At 39.9% G+C, this 23,499-nt stretch overlaps 1 protein-coding gene across 9 annotated transcripts in view; it reads left to right on the top strand.

The window, feature by feature from the left end:
* hectd1 (HECT domain containing 1) overlaps positions 1 to 23,499 on the top strand; it is a 77,530-nt gene that overhangs the window by 30,329 nt on the left and 23,702 nt on the right. For 4 of the 9 annotated variants that reach the window (XM_043698064.1, XM_043698061.1, XM_043698057.1 and 1 more), the window contains exons 13-24: positions 1,188 to 1,410; positions 2,562 to 2,825; positions 4,136 to 4,212; positions 5,109 to 5,243; positions 7,271 to 7,417; positions 7,505 to 7,599; positions 7,677 to 7,782; positions 8,248 to 8,403; positions 9,133 to 9,272; positions 9,973 to 10,296; positions 13,169 to 13,335; positions 21,191 to 21,367. In XM_043698064.1, coding sequence (XP_043553999.1) covers positions 1,188 to 1,410; positions 2,562 to 2,825; positions 4,136 to 4,212; positions 5,109 to 5,243; positions 7,271 to 7,417; positions 7,505 to 7,599; positions 7,677 to 7,782; positions 8,248 to 8,403; positions 9,133 to 9,272; positions 9,973 to 10,296; positions 13,169 to 13,335; positions 21,191 to 21,367 — 2,011 coding nt within the window. The remainder of the gene's footprint in view (positions 1 to 1,187; positions 1,411 to 2,561; positions 2,826 to 4,135; positions 4,213 to 5,108; positions 5,244 to 7,270; positions 7,418 to 7,504; positions 7,600 to 7,676; positions 7,783 to 8,247; positions 8,404 to 9,132; positions 9,273 to 9,972; positions 10,297 to 13,168; positions 13,336 to 21,190; positions 21,368 to 23,499) is intronic. The other 5 variants (XM_043698062.1, XM_043698059.1, XM_043698066.1 and 2 more) reach the window with 3 other exon arrangements.

Genomic DNA, 23,499 nt, shown 5'->3' with positions numbered 1-23,499 from the left:
GTGTTGCAAAAAAAAAGTAGCCCATGAAAGGATAATTGTTTCCTTTAGAAGTGCTACCTTTTCATCAGCTTCTACAACTCATTTGGTCAATTACAAATAACACAAACCCATATCCTGCATATTGAGGTAGCAACATTATAGCAGCTGGTTCTCCTGTCATGCAATAGCCAAAGCTTGTGCACGTCAGTTTAAACATGAGATATGCATAAAGTGCTTGCCCAAAGTATTGAGTCAAAAGTATTTGTGGGGAAGAAAAAGCCTTTTATGACTGTATGGCACGGATTTTCTTTGTGCATAATTAAAATGCTATTGTGGCAGCTATCATTAAGCCATTTGGTTCTGTATACTTCACAATCATGTATGTCAAGTAACCTGTGTGTGCAGAAATGGAACTTCCGGATTTTATGTAGTTAGGGATGAAGAAATTATTAAGTGTTAATTGTGGGTCCAGTTTACAGTGTAGCTTTTATAGTGCATTAACTTTTAAGAGGTTACTGCATGAAATTAGCTGCTTGAAATGCCTTGCATGATGATGACTATGCAAACTGTCTGGAGTCTCACTGCACCCACCCCATGACCGACCGACCGTTCACAGGCAAAAATCTAAGGTATCAAATTGGATCACAAAAGGGACAAAGGTTGTCTAAAATTGAAACCATTTACTTTCCATAACACTATCAAGAAAGGCATATCATTTAGGTTTAGATTTGTTCTTCCATGGATGCCTCCATTCTGAAGTAAAGAGGACTCTGAACTAGTGCAACACTAAAAAGAAAAATCATCTGAAATCTGAGGTGAACATTTTTGGGCAACTAACACGTTGAGAAACTAACTCTGAAAATGTTGCTGTTTTTCATAGTTTCTCACTTGGTGCCATCAATTATGTTTTTAATTGAACAGTACTATTAAAAGTTTCTTTGAGCATTTCCCATATACTAAGTGTTAACTCTTGTTTGTAAATGCCACTCTATTTTGGTTGCAATGATGTATAACATAATAGAAATCAGTAGTTTGGTTTTAAACAGGCTGAAGCAGTGTAGGCAAATTGGGAATTTGCTAAAACAAATACTGCTGTAGTTCTGTTGATAATTGGTCAGCATTATTGTTCCTGGTATCTGGGGGTTTAAGTTAGTTGTTGCAAATAAGTGTAGATTCACATTTGTAACTGGCTGTAATTTCCTTTTTAGGATGATGAGCCTCAAGAAGATGCAAAAGAAATTCAGCAAGGCAAGCCATACCATTGGAGAGATTGGTCTATCATCAGGGGAAGGGATTGTTTATACATCTGGAGTGATGCAGCTGCCTTAGAATTGTCAAATGGTAGTAATGGATGGTTTCGATTCATTTTGGATGGGAAATTAGCTACCATGTATTCTAGTGGAAGTCCAGAAGGTGGCTCTGACAGCTCAGGTAAAGTGTGTGTGTCCAATACACGTTCAAGCACATAGGTTCCTAGATGGCTCAGTGAGCTCTTGTATTGTGTTTTTGCACTGAGCCATGCACTTCACCAATTTCCCATGTTTGTCTGAGCAAAAATGTACAAGCCCATGTTGATTTGGTTTGCAGGCGTGGTTTGCCTGTGAAATGTCATGTTGGCTGCTCACCTGTATTATCAAAAATTTTATAGGGATAGACAAGGCTGCATTCTCTCTTGCCTCAATTGAAGCCCTTAAAGGTGGCATTTCTCTGTCTTTGAGAATACCTTTAAAAGTTAACCCAATCTTGCATTCTCGACAGCAGGCAATTTATCCAACAGTTCTCCTAAAACTATATTTTTCAGTTAGGCAGTCAGTATATCCTCATTTTTGTTTTGGCTGCGGGAAGAAAATCCTGCCCTTAAACTCCTCCTTGTCAGCATGGGTAGAATAAGCTGCTACATTTAACTTCATGTATTGCAGGACAGGGAAGAAAAAATTTAAGCAAGAGCTTCATCTACCTGTTGGACTGTGCAGAACAAGCATATATGGACAGAGATTGGTCTTGCACGTGGCCTCTGTGATAGTAAGGCAATAAGGTTTAAAAGTGAAGAATGATAACTGTGGAATATCAATGTTCATACCTGAGCATGAGTTGCTATTTTCCCAAAATGTGTGTACTAATTACATACTGGTTTCCTTTGATTAGCCATAGGCAGTCTGGTCTTTGTGTTATACTCAAGTGGTATATTTGTCCCATTTTTCTCTAAGGTAATATTTTCACTTGTATCCAAGAAGCTGTAGCATTTTGTGAAAATAGTGGATTTTTTTCTCTTTGTGGGAATGTTCCTGGGTTCTGCTTAATGCTACTCTCCTTACTATATTGCAACTAAAAATAAGTGGCAACTTAAGTAAACCAGTCAATGTTCAGTTATGGACCAATGTATTGTAAACGTTAAGGTATAACATGGAGTCCAACCTGTAAGACTGCTACAAAGTAACAAAAATTGAGATCCTATTTTGGCATTTACAGTGCAAAGGTTTAGGTAATTGATTTAACCATTATTATTAGCATGGTTTTGCTGTTTACAGTGGTAATGAAGACCTGACAGCTGTGTGAAATAATTTTGTCTATCTGTGTGACAGAAAGCAGAAGTGAATTCTTGGAGAAGTTGCAACGGGCTCGAAGTCAAGTCAAACCAGCAACCACAAGCCAACCCATTCTGACTGCACCTGGGCCAACAAAACTTACTGTAGGCAACTGGTCCCTTACCTGTCTAAAGGAAGGAGAAATTGCAATACACAATTCTGATGGTCAGCAGGCTACTATATTGAAGGAGGATCTGCCTGGATTTGTGTTTGAGTCCAATCGGGGAACCAAGCATTCATTTACTGCAGAAACGTCACTTGGTAAGGATGCAGATGCAATTGTCGACTGTGATATAAAAATATTTTTATCTTTCCTACCTGATAACAATGATTGCAATCCTTTGACTGATCCTGTGATCATAAATGAGAGTAAACCAGTTGATGTGGTGTATATGGATTTCAGCAAGGCGTTCGATAAGGTTCTCCACAGTAGGCTCTTATACAAAATGCGGAGGAATGGAATTGTGGGAGACAGCAGTTTGGATAAGTAATTGGCTTACTGAAAGAAAACAGAGGGTTGTAGTTGATGGAGCATGTTCATCTTGGGCAGTGTACCACAAGGGTCAGTGTTAGGTCCACTGCTGTTCGTCATTTTTATAAATGACCTGGATGAGGGCATAGAAGGGTGGGTTAGCAAATTTGCCGACGACACTAAGGTAAGTGGAGTTGTGAATAGTGATGAAGGATGTAGTAGGTTGCGGAAAGATGTAGGATGCAGAGCTGGGCTGAGAGGTGGCAAATGGAATTTAATGTGGACAAGTGTGAGGTGATACACTTTGGACGGAGTAGTCGGAACGCAGAGTACTGGGCTAATGGTAGGATGAGCAGAGGGATCTTGCTGTCCGTGTACACACTTCCCTGAAGGTTGCCACTCAGATTGACAGGCATGTTGTTCAGAAGGCATGTTTTGGCCTTTTATTAATAGAGGGATTGAATTCTGGAACCAGGAGCTTATGCTGCAGCTGTACAAAGCTCTGGTGCGGCCACACTTGGAGTATTGTGTACAGTTCTGGTCACCGCATTATAAGAAGGATGTTGAAGCTTTGGAGAGGGTACAGAGGAGATTTACTAGGATGTTGCCTGTTATGGAGAGAATTTGTCTTACGAGGAAAGGCTGAGGGCCTTGAGGCTGTTCTCGCTGGAGAGAAGAAGGTTGAGAGGTGACTTAATAGATACGCACAAGATAATCAGAGTTAGATAGGGTGGACAGGGAGAGCCTTTTTCCAAGCATGGGGAAGGCAAACACAAGGGGACACAGCTTTAAAGTGAGGGGAGATAGGTATAAGACAGATGTCAGAGGTAGTTTCTTTACTCAGAGTAGTAAGGATATGGAATGCATTGCCTGCAATGGTAGTAGATTCGCCAAGTTTAAGTTCATTTAAGTCTTCATTGGACAGGCAAATGGATATAAATGGAATAGTGTAGATGGATGGGCTTCAGATTAGTAAGACAGGGTGACACAACATCGAGGGCCAAAGGGCCTGTACTGCGTTGTAATGTTAAAATGTATAAATGCAAATCTTCATTGGGAGAAGAATAAATTGATTTAAAGCTTATCTTTTATTTTCAAGGATCGGAATTTGTAGCTGGCTGGACCGGTAAAAGAGGTAGAAAGCTAAAATCAAAACTGGAGAAAACTAAACAGAAGGTGAGTTTGCATTCAATTTGAAATGTAAATGAAATTATTTACTAACATGAATGATGTTGACCACTTATATTAGCATGAGCTTCTTTGTTAATCCATCCCTCAATGAAGCCATTAAAGTTAGGGATGCTTGAGGTAAGAATTAAAGACTCACTGATATCTTGGAGGGTTGTGAAGCTGGTTACATGGGGCCAAGGCAGTAAAGTGATTTGAAAATGAAGATGATTCAAAATGAGTCTTTGATTGCTGGAGGCAAATGTAGTTCCTCAAGTGTTTAGATGACAGGTGAACATATCTTGGCGCAAGTTAAGATGTGGGTAGCACCCCTGTTATTCAGTAGCAGCAGCATGTACCATCGACACAGAAGTTCACCAAGGCTCCTTTCACACCCACAGCGGCTACCATCTAGAAGGACAAAGGCAGCAGATACATGGGAACACCATTATCCCCTTCAAGACACTGACTATCCTGACTTAGAATTATATTGCAGTTTTTTCAGTGAAGGGTCAAAATCCTGAAACTCCCTTCCTAACAGCACTGCTGATTTACCTACACCAGATGGATTGCAGTGGTTCAAAAAAGCAGCTCACAGCCACTTCTCAAAGGCAAATAGAGATTAGAAATAAATTCGGTCCCAGACTCCAATGCCCTTTTTCCCATGAATTTTTTTTTTAAATGTGTTACCAGCTACACAAGCTGGAGTTCTGGGTTTCAGTCTTTCAGTTAGTTTGCCGATCTAACAGTGACCAACTTGCCTGACTGACCATGTTTCCTGTTAGTAAATTCTCTTTTCATGCTGTTACTCCCAATACCCAGGTGCTTTTACCTCATGTAGGAATTACTTAATTAAATAGGAATATATTATTTTGAAATAATTTTTAACCAATTTTTCTTTGCAGGTTAGAACCATGGCCAGAGATTTATATGATGATCATTTTAAGGCTGTGGAAAGTATGCCTCGAGGTGTGGTGGTCACATTGCGTAACATAGCAACACAACTTGAGAGTGCATGGGAGCTTCATGCTAACAGACAAGTAAGTAAAATTCATATGTTGGAATATGTGGATTTAAGATTAACTGGCTTCTGTAATAATATTTGGTACTTAATATTGCTATTGCTTTCCAGACCATTTTAATTGAAATCCAAACGTAATTCAGGTATCTATCAAATTTTGCTGTTCGGAGTTTTGGTCATAGACTTTGCCAGTCTATCTAAATGCATGCTGTGCTATAAAAGCATCCATAGGATATTGATAATGGGACGTCTGTTTCAGGGTGGGGCTTGTGTGATCAGTTCCTCTAAACTTAGCAGCTAATTGATTAAAATCTCCTGATGAAGTGCTTATGCCCAAAACGGCAGTTCTCCTCCTCTGCTGCCTGATCTGTGTTTTTCCAGCACCACATTCGACTCTGATGTCCAGTATCTGCTGTCTTCACTTTCTCCTAAAATGTGACCAATAGGTCAGTAACATGAATCCCCTTTATGGTCAGTACCCAGTAAGCTATGCTCTGGGACTCTCTTTAAATTCTCCTGAAAGCCCAGATTGCTGTTGCTAACTTATTGCAATTAGAAGGATGTTGTGAATAAATTATGTTGATCATTCTGAACAACTGTCAAGACTCGATTATGATGAAATTGTCATTTCTTGTTCTTTTGTGTCTTTGTAAGGAACATTTAGAGGAAGTAGAGAGATTGAAATAGTGGATGAGGAATTGAATTTGCATGTCTCAATGGAAAGAGACATTCTTAATTTTTTTTTGGATCCTCCACTTGCCCCATAAGTTTCCCCAAAAGGGAATTGCACTGTGAAGGGCTGCATTCTTCTTTCATAACAAATACAGTGGTGCAGTTTCATCAGAGTTTTGGTATAATGTGTGAAGAGAGCTAAGAAAAGCAGCTGTGTAAAATGAGACTTTGAGTAGGGTGAAAGCATACAAAGATATCTATGAAGGACTACTTGAAAGTCAAGACTAGGGGTACATTCAAGGTAACTTTGCCTCAAATTTAAAAATCTCACAACACCAGGTTACAGTCCAACAGGTTTAATTGGAAGCACACTAGCTTTCGGAGCGACGCTCCTTCATCAGGTGATAGTGGAGGGCTCGATAGTAACACAGAATTTATAGCAAAAAATTTAGTGTGATGTAACTGAAATTATACATTGAAAAATTGATTGTTAAGCCTTTCATCTGTTAGATAGTGATAGTTTCACTTCTTTCATGTGTAAATCACAAAATCTTTTTTAAAAGTTGCCTTCTCGGGTTAGCTGTTAACAACGGTGATAGCTAGACAATATGTTGAAGGTGTTGGCCCCCTGTGTTCTTTGTTAATGCAATGATGTTTAGATCGATTCTAATCTAAAAAGTGAGATAACAGAGTCCTACATGAATGCATGCAGTTTTTAAGCAAAGTACAATGTAACTCTGCAAGTACAAATTCATTGCTTCATTGTACTGCTGAAGTAATTTAAAAGTGAATCGCAGGCATGCTAAGTTTGCATATTTGAAAAATTCAGGTACGTCATTTTAACATAGCCAAAAGGGTAATGGTTGAATTGCTAAGAATTTCCTTGACCACTGATATTCTGCTGTAGTGGGATATCGTATTATCTATGTAATGCCTCCCTCTTTCAGGAGCATTATCACATCTTGGTTGATGAACATGCATTTTTCCTGAGTCCCACAGAGCTTTGCAGACACCGTTCTTCTGACTGAGTTTTACAAATTGTTGCAAACTTGTATTTTTGGTGTGCTACCCCTTCTAAGCTGCTGCAGACATTTAAATCCTGTAGAAATATGGAGGTTACTGCTGCACACATTCTGATAAAGACTATGTTGATGACTAGTTCTTGTCATATTCAGACTATTTGTTCAACCTTGTAAACTCCAGCATGTCAGAATGTTCCTTAGCAAGTGAAAATGATGTGTCTCTTATTATACTTCAGAGGTTGCCCAGGTGAAAAGTCGAAATTATAATATTACTGATCATTCTGCAAATGTTTATCTTTGCCAGAAATGGTGAACATTTCAAGATGAAAAGATGATGCATTTTGTTTTCCAGGGTGTGGATGGAGAGGCTACATGGAGGGATCTAATGAAAACTGCCTTGGAGAACTTGATTGTACTATTAAAGGATGAAAACACCATATCACCCTATGAGATGTGCAGCAGTGGGCTGGTACAAGCGCTACTTACGGTCCTCAACAATGTTAGTATGAGTTTGTGAAAGAGCCCTTGTTTGTTGTGGATCTGCTTTGTTATTTGCAAAATTCACTTATTTTATTTCACTCTGTAGAATGTGGACTTAGATGTGAAGCAAGATTGTAGCCAACTAATGGAGCGAATAAATGTTTTCAAAACTGCATTCAGTGAAAATGAAGATGAAGAAAGGTAGATGGAGCTTTTCTTAAGAAATGTTTATTTTGTAAACAATTTATTTTAATTTTGTAACAGCATTTTCTTTTTAGTCAGCCAGCTGTTGCCCTTGTTCGAAAGCTCATAGCTGTGTTAGAATCTATTGAGAGGCTGCCTCTGCATCTGTATGATACCCCTGGCTCTTCATATAACTTGCAGGTATGTGAGAGAATATTTAATGATGAACTCTATTCTTTTGTTTCCCTAGAGCATTGGATGTATTTGTCTGTTCATGTAGTATTTTGAAGTTACTCCTTGATATTTATAGAGTTGCACATTTTTTGTGATTGGCGTTTTGTTCTTAAATACTAAAGGAATAATATTTATTTGCTACAAGCAATCTTGATGGCCAAATCTGTAACTCTTTTGATTTGGCATGTGGCCTTCAGTGCAAATGTCCTGGTAAAACTGTTAATCTGCTCACTGTATGGAGACTGAAAAGGTCTAGGACTATTTGACATTTCAGATTTTGTACAGATTCTCTTCTGTTTCATGTTCCCACCTGACATTAGCTATTACTTTTTAAGCAAAGTTTGTATTTTAATTCAAATTTTGTAGGTAGTCATGTGGACACTTGTTGCATTTAACTTTGAAGTTTAGGAGCAATTCTACTAATCTTTTTAGTCTGCTTTTCCTCCCGTCAAGATCCTGACGAGAAGGCTGAGGTTTAGATTGGAACGTGCTCCTGGAGAAACGTCATTGATAGACAGAACTGGAAGAATGCTGAAAATGGAACCATTGGCCACTGTTGAATCCTTGGAGCAGTATCTTCTTAAAATGGTAAATAAACTGATGTAATGACTCCAAAAGTCCAAGTACTGAGTCTAAGCGTTGTCCAGCATGGAAACAGACCTTTTGGTCCAACTCATCCAGGCCAACAAAATATCCTGAATTAATCTAATCCCATTTGCCAGCATTTGGCCGTATGTCACCAAATCCTTCCTGTTCATATACCCATCAGATGCCTTTCAAATATTGTAATCATACCTGCCTCCTCTACTTCCTCTGGCAGCTCATTCCATAGATGCACCACGGTCTGTGAGGAAAAGTTGCCCCTTGGGTCCCTTTTATATCTTTGCCCTCTCACCTTAAAGCTATGCCCTGTAATTTTGGATTCCCTTCCCTCGGGAAAAGACTTTAGTTATTCACCCAGTCGATACCCCTAATGATTTTATAGATCTCTCTGCTGTCGTCCCTCCATCTCTGATGTTCCAGGGAAAACAACCCCAGCCTATTTAACCTCTGTCTATAGTTCAAACCCTCCAACGCCAACCACATCCTTGTAAATCTTTTCTACACCCTTTCAAGTTTAACAACATCTTTGCTATAGCAAGGAGACCAGAATTGAACGCAGTATTCGAAAAGGGGCCCAACCAATGCCTTGTACAGCTGCAACATGACCACGGAATTCCTATACTCTGCACTGGCCAATAATCTCTTAAAAGGATATTAAAGAATAAGTGAAAATGTAACAAACTTGGGTTCTAACTTCAATTTTTTTTGGTGCAGGTGGCAAAACAGTGGTATGATTTTGATAGATCGACATTTGTCTTTGTGCGTAAACTACGTGAAGGACAAATATTTACTTTTCGGCACCAGCATAATTTTGATGAAAATGGAATAATATACTGGATTGGGACAAATGCAAAGTAAGATAAACTAAGGTTTTCTGAAATTGATGCATTTTCTAAAAAAAACTTAAATATTTCATAAATGTATATGTGGAAAATCTCAGTTCTTGAGTTAACCATTTGGCACATCAGTTGTTTATTTGGGGAAGGTTTGCACACTGAATAATTTTATACAGAGTGCCTCAAATGTATTCTGCATTTGACCATTTTCCTTCACCGTAATCCAAGTAGAAAAGGTTTCTTGTAAAGCTGTTTTGAGTTTGAGACACTGGCTACATGATTTCCTGTGCTCCTTCCATCTGTACCTGACTTGCTTATGTTGGAGATTCCATGTAATAGTCCCACATCTTTCAGTTTTGCAACAATGAGCAAGAGTAACTCATACTGCACTGTTTAGAAACCTCCATCCAAGTTGTGATTTATAGCTGATGCAAATTTTATCCATCATTTGGATTCTATCTTACAGTATGCTGTACAATTGACAGCAGCTGCTATGTCTCGCGACCGGTATACTTGCTTTTGAGTGAGGGTATTTACTTCAGCTGAGGTAATCGATTTGAAGTGTATTAAGTAAATTATAGGAGAATAATTTTCAGTCATGGAGGTGATACGACATAAGTAATATGGGGAATGGGAGTAATGATCTGTCAATAATATAGCCACAATTATAAGATTTTTGTTGAATTTCTTATTTAAGAATCCTAATGTTAAATTGCAGAACTGCATATGAGTGGGTGAATCCTGCAGCTTATGGCTTGGTGGTTGTAACATCTTCGGAAGGGAGGAATTTACCATATGGACGATTGGAAGATATTTTAAGTCGTGACAGCTCAGCCCTTAACTGTCACACGAATGATGATAAGAATGCTTGGTTTGCAATTGATCTTGGTCTTTGGGTGATCCCGTCAGCATATACTTTGCGACATGCACGTGGTTATGGTCGGTCTGCCCTGCGGAACTGGGTTTTTCAAGTTTCCAAAGATGGACAAAACTGGACAACTCTCTACACTCATGTGGATGATTGCAGCTTGAATGAACCAGGGTGAGTCAGCAGAATTAGGAAAAATTATAATCAAATGCTATTATAATATTGAGAAATGGAAATTGCAACTCAAGTTTTGATGAATTACATGGATATATAATGCAAAACCAGTACATTGACACAACTCTCTCTCTACTGGTGTTTATCCTCTACATTGACTGTATCCAAATAGGACGATGCAATATTAGTGGCATAGGTCACCGGGCTCTCCAAGTTCTCTCCACTATTCGATAATACAGTGGCTGATCTGATTTTCACCTCGACTCTGCATTCCCACCTAAAAGATTCCTTATCTCCACCCTTAAATTGCCAAATTTCTTTTTAAAGTCTGTGACCCCTAAAAGAGAAATCCTTTCCACCAGCAGTTTAAGTTCCCGGAGAATCTTGTATGTTTCACTCAAACCATCATTTACTCTTTTGAATTCCAATGCATACAGCTCTGGCCTGTCCAGCTCTTCCTCATAAAATAGCCTGCCCATTATATATGTGAACCAAACTTTCTTAGAACTTCATCCAACGCATGTGCACCCTTTTAAATAAGGTGGCCAATACATCAGCTGTGCTCTTGCTGGTATTGGCCAATGTTACCCTCAACGTTTTTTAGAAAAAAGCATTCTTTGCTCTCCGAATTACTTGCTGTGCCTTCAACTACCTTTCTTGCAATTGATACATCAGGACATACAGATTTCTCTATTTCCAAGTGGTGCAATCTCTCACCATTCACACAAAAAAATCTTCTTGTCAAAATTTACAAGTTCCCATTTGTCCTAATTTTCACTCCATTTGCAGATCTTTTGCCCCTACCTATGTCCCTTGTGTAGCAGCCTTTATGCTATCCTCACCATTTAATCTCCTCCTGATGGTGGAAAATTGCCCCGCCATGTCCGGATAATAAAAATGGTGGACAAATCCAACTTGGCCAACTACAGTCACATCAACTGGCAAGAGTCATACCTATCATAATGGAAGATGATTTTTGGAAACCAGTGAATCCCTCAATATTACTGAATTTCTCTGAAAAGCTTCAGATCCAACCATTTTTAGCTGTTTCATCAGTGATTTTTTCCTTCATTGACTGCAACTGTTCAGATACTGAAGCAATCACTGCCTGCATGCGGCATTACCATTTCTCAATTCTCCCACCATCACTATTAGTAGGTCTGAGGCCCGGAATTCTGTCGTGCATAACACGTCATCTGGCACTCAAGCCTGTCGACTATTTCCAAGGCACAAGTCCACCATCTGAGTCCAAATCGCATGCTCTACTGTAACTATAGTCACTGTTTCTTCACAGTAATTTGGTTAAAATTCTCAAACTCTCTCCCCTGCCCATAGTTGTACTTGTATCACTTAGATTGCAACAGTTCAAGATGGTGGTGGTACACTGTTAAGGATGGGCAATAGAAGCTAGTATTGGCAGTGATGCATGCATCCACAAATGAATGCAATGCATCCCATTTAATGTGGAGCCTTTAATTATTGGAAGCAGCTTGTCACATAATTTTAACAGCTGTATCAAATTGTCCCTTCATTTGCTTCTTTGTCCCTTCACTCACCAGATTTTGTAAAACAGGCTTCCAAAAAAACATATATTGCTTTAGTGATACATTTATATTATTTCTTATTAATATTTCTTACATATTGGTGGACTAGTGAATTTGTGCTTTGTTTCTGTTTTCATCATTCCTTTCCAATAGTTTGCAGCCCAAAGCATCTCCCTGCCCTAGTGGACTTTGTATGGAAGTACATCTTGACTTTCATTCTATGCTCAATAGTCCATTTTTTTTTTTAACAGTTTATATCTTTGAGAAATTACTCTCAATGACTTGTCTTGTGATCTTAAAGCCTCAAAACTCTCTCCTCTTGCACTTTACCTGGTATTGCCTCATTTGGCAAAGCTTTTTCTGACACCAAAATGTGTAACCACATGTACGGAGATTGTTTTCAGCTGTTCTATTGCCTAGCTTTTGATGCCACCAAACTTGACACTGATCTGAATTTTCCATGCTTCATTCTCCACAGATCCTTTCACATCCCTCCAACATTCCACCTCTAATTGGACATGCCCACCAGGACAATTTTCTGCTCTATGAACCCTGTCCACCTTCATGCTTTTCACCCAGTTCACCTCTTTAATGATCAGTAATCTTGTTAATGGATGGATGTGGGAATTGGTACCTTAATTGTTTAAGAATCTAAAATCTGAAGCATGGGTACTTTTAACTTGGAGGGATTTACAACGCCATTGAAATTACAAGTGGCTATAGATAAGTTAACATTCAAAGGATAAAGATTGTCGATTCAACCTGGAGGGTTATGATCGACAGAGTGAAAGGTGAAAATACGAATGAAGTGTTAAACTTGAACAGTATGGAAGATCTGATTATTGCCCTGATATCTGTACGTTTCTGGAAACCTCCAGGTTTTAAGTTGTTTTTCTGGTCCCTTTGCTTTGCTCAGAAATGAACTTGAGCCCTGTACCTTCTGTACCAGATCTCTAATCAAATATTTTTCTGAAAGCAAACATTTAAAAACAAATTTTTGCAGACTTGAATCTTAATTTTATAATGGCAAATTAAATATTAAATGACCCTGTTAAATGCTTCATATTTCTGACACTGACTTAATAATGATGTAGCCGCCTTTTTGAATGCATAAGTTAAAAAATTTCCAGCAGTATGAAGAGCTAGTGTGGATCCTAAAACTTGTTTTTTACACTCAATGGTCAATTTTAGATTTATCTGAATTGAATAATCCGATTGGTGGATAACATTGATCGAAAGACTTAACATTTTTGGAAAGGTGTCATTTTTGAATTGAACTGGCTAAATGTCTTGATAATTCTTGACCCGATTTAAAATACATGTTCTAGGTCTACAGCAACATGGCCTTTGGATCCTCCAAAGGATGAGAAACAGGGATGGAGACATATTCGAATTAAACAAATGGGTAAAAATGCCAGTGGGCAGACTCATTACCTCTCCCTCTCTGGATTTGAATTGTATGGGACAGTCTCTGGTGTATGCGAAGACCAACTAGGTGAGACAATTGCTTAAAGCATTAACAATTTCAATTATTTTTAATGCATACAGTTTTACTAATTAATTTATTCAATTCACCTTCAATGTATCATTGTCCTGTTAAGTTCAATGTTATTTTAAAATGTACTTGGAACTCTGATCAAAGCATCAGTTTGGAGACATCTGTTTGTCTATATAATCTTGTTTACCGTAGGAGAGAGGTTGCAGCAATTAATTGAATTGGGTTGGCAGTTTTAATACCTTTCTTCACGGTATTTCACAGATAAAGCCAATTACTGTTTGAGGTGCAGAAACAAAAGCAATGTGACTATGGGAACACAGCCAACCAGGATGCTTCTGACCATTCAGTTTCTGAGCATTCATGAAAGAGAAGCGAAAGGCCATGCATTTGAAGATTTAAGGGTCAGAAAGTCTTTTGTGTAACACTGTGCTGTTGGTGATCGTACAGGTCGTTCTGCTATAACGTCTGTTTCGTTAATGCAAAAATCACTAACTCAATTGACGAATTGGGGGCGCTGTTTCTAAAGCATGAACTTTTTAAATCATGTGTTGGCTGTTATGCCAACATGTCAAGCGCTGTTTCTAAAGTGCAATTTTTCTATAATGCGCGGTTGCACAAAAATGTCACCATTGCGCTATAGAAGGACTATCTGTATCTGGAGAAACTCTGGCTAAGTAGGAACAATTTTGAAGTACACGGAGTTTTGAATTCATGTTAGGGATGAGTATCTACTGAAAGCCAAGAGTGTTTGTGGACTGTCCCTGACGTGCTATGTATCTCTTAAAAAATGCAGCACCCAGTGGGATGGTTTTGTAAGGCAGACTTAAGTTGCTTCACTTAATGCAGAAGGAATTAAGGTGGAGATGATCTTTATGAGAAGTTAAAAATCAGACAACGCCAGGTTCTAATCCATTCTAATTTGGAAGCACAAGCTTTCAGAGCGCTACTCCATCAGATATCTGTGGAGCAGGACCATAGGACACAGATGCAATAGCAATTTATAGCAATAGATTACAGTGTCATGCAGCTGATGTGATATATTGAACAAAGCTCGACTGCAGTTAAGTCTTTCGTCTTTTAGAATGGGTTGCAGGTTTCAGTTCATTAATATGCAAGTCCCAGAACTACTTTTAAGTCACATTCTCAAGGTAACTGAAGGTTTTTTTTTAAATTGACATCTCAACTCAGTGCATTAAAAGTGTGAGGTTAGAATCTGTCTATATCAAAATCCAAAGTCAGACTGGTTCTGTTTCCAAAGTGGAATTTATAAAATATGACATGGATTGACTGCCTGTAGATTGTGTGCTTCTTGAGCACAATAGAATGTATCTGCAAATATAAATTCACACCATAGACGTGTTTGTGTGTGTCATTCATGTGGGTACATTCTTGGTAAAGTGTGTGCTAGAGAGTGTATTGTGTAGTGGGGTCATCTGTAGTGTGAAATGAACCTTCGATCCCTGTTGAGGCCATCCTCATGGGTACCGAACTTGGCTATCAACCTCTGCCCTGCCACTCTGCGTTTTTGCGTATCCTGAAGTCTGCCTTGGAGGGTGGTCACCCGAAAATCCAAGGCTGAATGCCCCTGACTGCTGAAGTGTTCCCCGACTGGGAGGGAACACCCCTGTCTGCCGAATGTTGTGCGGTGTCCATTCATCTGTTGTGTAGCGCCTGCTTGGTCTTAGCAATGTTCCATGCCTCGGGGCATCCTTGCCTGCATGTATGAGAGAAACAGCATTGGCTGAGTCACATGAGTACCTGCCACATACACTACTCACCATGTATGCGGCAAGTACTCGTGACTCTGCCAGTGTTGTCTATCTCATACACTGCAGGTGAGGATGCTCCAAAAGCATGGTACATTGGTGACACCAAGCAGGCGCTACGACAACGGATGAATGGGCACTGCACAACACACTCCGAGTTAGGGAACACTTCAACAGTCAGGCACATTCAGTCTCGGATCTTCGGGTGACCACCCTCCAAGGTGGACTTCGGGATACGCAACAACGCAGAGTGGCCGAGCAGAGGCTGATAGCCAAGTTTGGTATCCATGAGGATGGCCTCAACCAGGACCTTGGGTTCATGTCATGCACATTGTGTGTCTCTCTCTCTCGTATGCACTCTCGCACGCAAATCTAAGTCTATGGGGTGAATTTGCACTTGCAGAATTTTATTTGCAGATACATTCTGTTTTGCTCAAAAAGCACATAATCTGTAGGCAGTCAATCAATATCATAGTTTTAAAAAATCCTACTTTGGCAATAGAACCATCCTGACTCAAGATTGGGATAAAGACAGACACTAACCTCGCACGTTTAATGCATTGTCTGACCTGAGATATCACCTTTTTTTTAAAATAAAACCTTAAGTTTACGAGTGACACAGTGGTTAGCACTGCTGTCTCACAGTGCCAGAGATCCGAGTTCAATTCCCACCTCAGACAACTTGTCTGTGTGGACTTTGCACATTCTCCCTGTGTCTGCATGGGTTTCCTCCGGGTGCTCCGGTTTCCTCCCACAGTCCAAAAATGTGCAGGTTAGGTGAATTGGCCATGCTAAATTGCCCATAGCATTAGGTGAAGAATGGGTCTGGGTGGGTTGCTCTTCGGAAGGTCGGTGTGGACTTGTTGGGCCGAAGGGCCTGTTTCCACACTGTATGCAATCTAATCTAATCTTAACTCAAGAGTGTGACTTAAAAGAAGTTCTGGGATTTTCATATTTATGAACCGAAACCTGCAACCCATTCTAAAAGCTGAAAGACTTAACAGCAATCTAGGTTGTTCAACATATCGTTTCAGTTTCATGACACTGTGATCTTATGCTATAAATTCTGTGTCTTATCCTGCCCCACTAGTTATCTGATGAAGGAACAGTGCTCTGAAAGCTAGTGCTTCCAAATAAACCTGTTGGACTATAACCTGGTGTTGTGATTTTTTTTAAACTTTGTCCACCTCAGTCTATCAGAAGTGTTCTAACAAAAGGCCCTCTTCACCTGAAATATTAATTTGGCTTTTTGTCAACAATGCTGCCTCACCTACTAGGTATTTCAGATTTTCGCCCACATACTTTGCTTTTGTACCTTTTTTCTTTAATTTTATAAAGTAGAACATAGAAAAGCACAGCACAGAACAGGCCCTTTGGCCCATGAAGTTGTGCCGAGGATTAATCCTAATTTAAAATAAACTAACAACCTACGCGCCTCTCAATTCACTGCTATCCATGTGCATGTCTCTGCATCAAGAACCTTCCTCTGATGCACCCACTATACCTTTCTCCTTGTATCTTAAAACTGTGACCCCTCATACCAGTCAGTCCTGCCCTGCGGAGAAGTCTCTGGCTATTGACTCTATCCATTCCTCTCATTTTCTTGTATACCTCGATCAGGTCACCTCTTCTTCCTCCTCCTTCAGAGAGAAAAGTCCAAGCTTAGTCAACCTCTGTTCATAAGGCAAGCCCTCCAATCGAGGCAGCATCCTGGTAAACCTTCTTTGCACCCTCTCCAAAGCCTCTGTATTTTTCCTATAGTAGGACAACCAGAACTGGACACAGTATTCCAAGTGTGGTCTCACCAGGGATTTGTAGAGCTGGAGCAAAACCTCGTGGCTCTTCAACTCGATCCCCCTGTTAACGAAAGCCAAAACACCATATGCTTTCTTAACAACCCTATCGACTGGGTTGCAACTTTGAGGGATCCATCTACTTGAACACCACAATCCCTCTGTTCCTCCACACTGCTTAGAAACCTGTCTTTAATCCTGTATTCAGCATTTGAGTTTGACCTTCCAAAATGCATCACTTTGCATTTATCCAGGTTGAACTCCATTTGCCATTTCTCAACCCAGCTCTGCATCCTGTCTGTCGTGCTGCAGCCTACAATAGCCCTCGATACTATTGACCTCCAACCTTTGTGTCATCTGCACATTTACTAACCCACCCCTCAACCTCCTTATCCAAGTCATTTATAAAAACTACAAAGAGCAGAGGCCCAAAAACAGAGCCCTACAGGACCCTGCTCAACACTGTCCTCCAGGCAGAATACTTTTCATCTACAACCACTCTCTGCCTTCTATCAGCCAACCAATTCTGAATCCAGATAGCCAAATCTCCCTGTATCCCATACTTCCTAACTTTATGAATGAGCCTACCATGGGGGACCCTAGCAAATGCCTTGCTGTCTTGACACCTCCTTGAAGAACTCAATAAGATTTGTGAGGCATGACCTGCCCCTCACAAAGCCATGCTAATTGCCTTTAATCACGCCATGCGTTTCCAAATAGTCATAAATCCTATCCCTCCGAATTCTTTCCAAAACTTTGCCCACAGATGTAAGACTGACTGGTCTGTAATTGCCAGGGATTTCCCTATTACCCTTCTTAAAAAGAGGAACAACATTTGCCTCCTTCCTATCCTCTGGTACGACTCCCTTGGAAAGTGAGGAGGCAAAGATCTTCGCCAGCCTTAGCAGCCTCCTTTCTTGTTTCTCGGAGCAGCCTACGATAAACCTGGTCTGACCCTTGGGATTTATCAATCTTCATGTTTGCCAAAATTTCCAGCAAATCAACTTCATCAATCTTAATGTTAAGCCTGTATCTCAGCTCCTCAAAGTTCTCATTCACAACAAGGTCCGTTTTCTTAGTGAAAACCGAAGCAAAAAAACTCATTTAGGGTTTCCCCTATCTGTTCAGACTCCATGCACAAGTTCCCTACGCTATCCCTGATCAGCCCTACTTTCTCCCTGATAATTCTCCTATTCCTTGTGAATGAGTAAAATGCCTTTGGGTTCTCCCTAATCCTTCTTGCCAAGGCTTTTTCGTGCACCCTTTTGGCTCTCCTCAGTCTATTTCTGAGCTCCTTTCTAGCAAGCCTGTCTTCCTCTAAAGCCGTGCTAGATCCTTGCTTACGCCACCTTACGTATGCTGCTTTCTTCCTTTTGACAAGAAGCTCCTCTGTTCTTGTCATCCAAGGTTCCTCAATCTAAAGTCGTCTTACCTGTCTCAGAGGAACAAATTCGCGCATCACTCGCAACAACTGCTCCTTAAACCGTTTCCACATGTCTGCTGTGCCCTTTCTGTGCAACAATTGCCCCCAGTCTGTACTTCCCAACTCCTTTCGGATAGTGTCATAATTTCCTCTTCCCCCAATTAAATATCTTCCCTCAGGAACTGTTCTTTTTCCTCTCCAAGGCTATGATAAATGTGAAGCAGTTGTGATCACTGTCACCAAGGTGTCCTCCCACCGTGAGATCCGACACCTGTCCTGGCTCATTGCTGAGCACCAAATCCAAAATGGCCTCTCCCCTCATTGCTCTGTCTACATACTGACTAAGGAAACCCTCCTGAACACACCTGACAAAAACTGCTCCATCCAAACCATCTGCACTGAGGAGGTTCCAGTCGATTATAGGGAAAGTTGAAATCACCCATAACAGCAACCCTGCTACATCTGCATTTATCCAAAATCTGCCAGCCCATGAGTTTTTCAATCTCTCTACTGCTATTAGGGGCTGTTGAAAACCACCAATGAGGTGTCTGTTATGTTGCTGTTCCTAACTTCCACCTATACTGACTCATTAGACAAACCTTCTGTAGCTGTTTCTGATGCACTCTCTGATTTGCAATGCTACACCCCCTCCTCTTTTTAGACCCTCCCTGTTCTTTTTAAATGTTCTAAACCCTGGAACATCAAGCAACCATTCCTGCCCCTGTGGAACCCGCGTCTCCTTTACGGCCACAACATTGTAGTCTCAAGGACTGATCCATGCTCCTTATTTCGGACACTCTTGCGTTAAAGCAGACACACCTTAACCAATCTTTGTTTCATCGCGTGAGAAACCTTCCCGATAGATTCACTACATCCTGTCACTGCCCTATCTGCAACTGCCCCCCCCCCCCCCCCCCCCCCTTCAGATATGTGGCTCTGATTCCCACACCCCTGCCAAACTAGTTTGTATATTTGCCCATTAAATATAGTTTGTTTCATATCCATTTGAGTTCTTGTGTTGCATTATAACAGTCTAAACAAAGAAACCTATTTGGTTCTTCCTTTTGGATGCCAGGCAGTTCATTTGTTTTTTGAAGTTATTGGTTGTGGAGTGAACCTAAATTTTTCTAATTGTAATGCTCAGTTTTTTCTGTGTGGACTGTTTTAGCGCACATGAGAGGTATGCCAGTTGGTGGATTTGTTTGTCCAGTGCAGATGGAGGCCTACCAGGTGTACAGAGAACTGCATATATGGAGCTCAAATAAGCTTGCTAGCCATTGTGAGCTCTGACTCAATTAAATTTATTTTTAATGTAATTCCTCACATTACAAATATTTTTACATAAGAACTTGTCTTTGGCAGGAAAAGGTATTGTAGCCAAGCATTTGACCATTTCTAAATTAAATGGAAGGATAGGGAACAAAATCTCCCTGGATTCTCGAGCAATGCCTTCATCAGAGGCCCTTAAGCCAGCCATTAGGCATTCTTTATCAGGCACTATAAGCTTTTGCTCACTATGAAATTTGGCATATTTGTATCTGTCTTGACGAGTTAAAGATAAAAATAAAGGAAAAGCAGTTCCCATAAGATCTCCATTCTGTGATTTGTAAACCTGTTATAGGCAGTTTCTTGGACAACAGTTGTATTTCTAAGCCTGTATTACATAGGCAAAGCTTCGTAACTTTCTCCAGAGTGAGCAAGAATTGATTTTATTCAAGTCTTTGAGAGAATAATGAGATCCTAACCCAACTCACATGGTCAACAACATTGCCGGGGATCTTGCTACTGATTGTGAGCTTATTTCTGTGGCCTAGCAGGCAGGTCTTCAGGAGCAGTGTGCTTCAATGTAGCCATCGACAAGAACGATGGTGAGGAGCAGCTGTGGCCCCTTTCGTGATATCAGATGTCGCGTTCGGGTTTGAAGTTCTGGTCATGGAAGCAATTCGGGGTTCTGCAACAGGTGTTGAATGTAAATGTTTAGGGATCTGCTCTTACTCATTCAGTTCCACCTGAACTGGAACAACAGAGCAATGCTGGGGTCAATATGAAGTAAGTATCACATGGTTAGTGCAGGTTTCCCACTCTGACATCAGTGCCAGAGATGTTCTTGGTGTCTCAGGTATGTCTGTCAAAGTTTAAACTTCACTGGCAATTGCAGTTTGTGTTTGTATTGGGATTTCCCATTGCTGCAAAAACTTAACAATGATGACACTTTGGCATTCAGCACTGTTAGCAGATCTGGCCCCTATGTTTAAAGATATAAAAGCATGCGGGGCAAAGATAGGGTGATATCAAGAAACAGCTTAAGATATTGAACACTGCAAAGATTGCGGGCCTCACAGTATTTCGGCAATAATACAGAAGACTTGTTTTATAAAATCACTGGGAGCATAGATAAAGTGAATAGCAATGATCTTTTCCCAGGTAAGGGACTTTAAAGCTAGAGGGCCTATTTTTAAGGTGACAGGATTTAAAATGGACCAGATGGGCAACTTTTCTCAGAGGATGGTTTGTGTGTGGAATTAACTGCCAGAGGAAGTGATTATTGTAGGTACAGTTATAAATTTAAAAGATATTTGGACAGTACAGGAATAGAAAAATGATTGAAGGATATGGGCCAAACGCAGGCAACTGGGACTAGTTTAATTTGGAAACTTGGTCGGCATGGATGAGTTGGACCAATGTTTGTGCTTTATGACCTAAGTAATAAAACAAATTTGAGTGTGTTTGCTAGTTGGTTAATATATTTGATGCAGAGCGACAGTTTTACAAACCAACATTTTTCATAAACTGTACCATTAATTGAATCATCCCTCATATCTTTTCTATCAAAGGAGATATCATGATTTCTTTTTAACATTCCTTAATAGGCAAAGCAGCTAAGGAAGCAGAAGCGAACTTAAGGAGACAAAGACGCCTTGTACGTTCTCAGGTTCTGAAGTACATGGTGCCAGGTGCACGTGTAGTTAGGGGCATCGATTGGAAGTGGAGAGATCAAGATGGCAATCCACCAGGTGAAGGCACTATCACAGGAGAACTGCATAATGGTAAACCAGTAAGATTTGTTTTGACTGCATTTAGTGTTGTAAAGATTAATTGTAATACTGGTATGCAGCAGTCTTGCAGAGAGAATCAGGAGTCTTCGTTTTGAAATCCAGGTCATGGTTAAACCAACAGTCCAGGTTTTTGTGAAATGTGAATTCAGGGACTTAGTTGTGAAATACATAAGTCGTGGTAATGCTTCTTATGGAGTTGTCAATGAGTTGCTCTTTTGTAGCCTTTCCTATTTCTCTTGCATTTCATGACAATAAGTTTCACTCTAACTTGAATTAATTCCCAATAGTAGATTGCATAATACTGTAAAATGAAATAAATTACAACCAAATACAAAAAGAAATAGGTCAGTACTTGGACTGACCATTGCCTTTGTTGATCAAAAACAAACCTTTGAAATTTGGATGCAATTTGTTTCAATTTCCTTGGAATTTAGAGGTAGGTGATTTCCTTGTGGTATTATGACTGGACTATTAATACAGTAAACCAGGTAATGTTCTGTGGACCTAGTTTTAAAACTGCCATGGCACATAATAGAATTTGAATTCAATTATCACCAGGAAAAGGAGTCTAATGATGACCATAGAGCCATTGCCAATTTTTCAGGAAAATCCCATCTGGTTAATTAATCTTTTAGGGAAGAAATCTGCATTCTTACCTGGTCTGATCTGCATGTGACTCTAACTGTCCTCTGGGTAGTCATTGATGTCTATGTTTCCAAGAATGAATTTTAAAAAAAACAATTCCCTGTGCAAGGTAGTGAAAACACATGAGGATAGTATCTAAGAACATGCTGTGTGGGAATCACTGGTATAAAAATGTTACTTTTTTCTGTCATGTGACTTCATGTTCACCTTGTGTTGTTAAAAGCACGTTGTTAACTAAAAGCAGTTACTAAAATTTTCAGCTTGCTAACTAAATTTTCAGATCAAACATCGCTGTTCTTTTGTCCAACTTAATCAGAGAACAAATTACTGCTTGGGCTTTGAGGTTGTGAATTCTATGTTGGAGTCTGAATGTGAAAGAAAGTAATTGTTTTAGTTTTCACCGAGGTGAAAAGTTTGTAGGAATACCCAAGTAGGATGTGGATGAACCACAACTGAAGAAAAATATTCTGAAGCAGTTTTCAAAAAGTATTTCATGGAAGTCTAAATAGTGAAAGTAGTAACCCTAATTCTCCAATAGTAGGTTAATGAGGAGATGGTAAATATTGTCCTTGCTGTCAAGAAAGAGTTACGTCAGAAAAAACATTAGGTGATGGACAATTGGAGTTCATATTACAAAGCAACACTAATTTCTTTTAAGAGTTTTAAACACCTGTGCACCAGTTAATGAGGAGGAACCTTTTGAGGCATGTTGTGTTTGACTAATGTCCAAGAAGAAAGCCGTTCAGCACCTCATGGCTATGCAAGGTCACAAAAGAAACAATTACCTTGTGTTTTTCACGAGCCTTCTCCTAATCGGATAATTATCTAGCTTCCTTGAATCAGTTTGCTTCCATCACAGATATAGGTGGTGCATCAGATTCTCTGGTGAGAGGGAAGAACAGATGGAAATCAGAATTAGTATGAAAATGTTGTTTGGGAGATTGATTCAAATTAAAGGCTGCTGAGAGAGATCCCTGGGGCCTGATAATCTAAATCCCAGAGAATTTAGGAAGTGGTCCTGCAGCATTATGGAGTGGAGGATAGCATTCATAACTCCTCTAATAAAGAACCCCAATTAGCCCAATATCAGTAGTGGGAAAACACGAGTCAACTATACAGGATTGAGTTGCAGAACACTTGGAAAACAGCGATGGGACCGGATAGTTAGTGTGGATTTATGAAAGATTTATTGTGCTCAACAAATCTACTGGAATCTTTTGAGTACCTAACTGGTAGAGCTGATTGTGGAAGATAGTCAACAAAAAGCACAGGAACAGGATGCAAAGATGCTTTGGTGTGATTTGGATAAGTTGAGTGGACCAGTGCATAGCAGATAAAGTGTGAAGTTATTCACTTGGGTAACACAAATAGGAAAGCAGATTATCTCAACATCAATAAATTGGGAAAGAGGAGGTGCATTGAGACTTGGGTGTCTTTGATCGGTCATTGGGACTAAGCTGCAGGAAGCAATGAAGAAG

Source organism: Chiloscyllium plagiosum, chromosome 10, assembly GCF_004010195.1.
Source record: "Chiloscyllium plagiosum isolate BGI_BamShark_2017 chromosome 10, ASM401019v2, whole genome shotgun sequence".
Classification (NCBI taxonomy): Eukaryota; Metazoa; Chordata; class Chondrichthyes; order Orectolobiformes; family Hemiscylliidae; genus Chiloscyllium; species Chiloscyllium plagiosum.
Note: the sequence above shows the minus strand (reverse complement) of the source record. Positions and strands in the feature narration are given on the sequence as shown.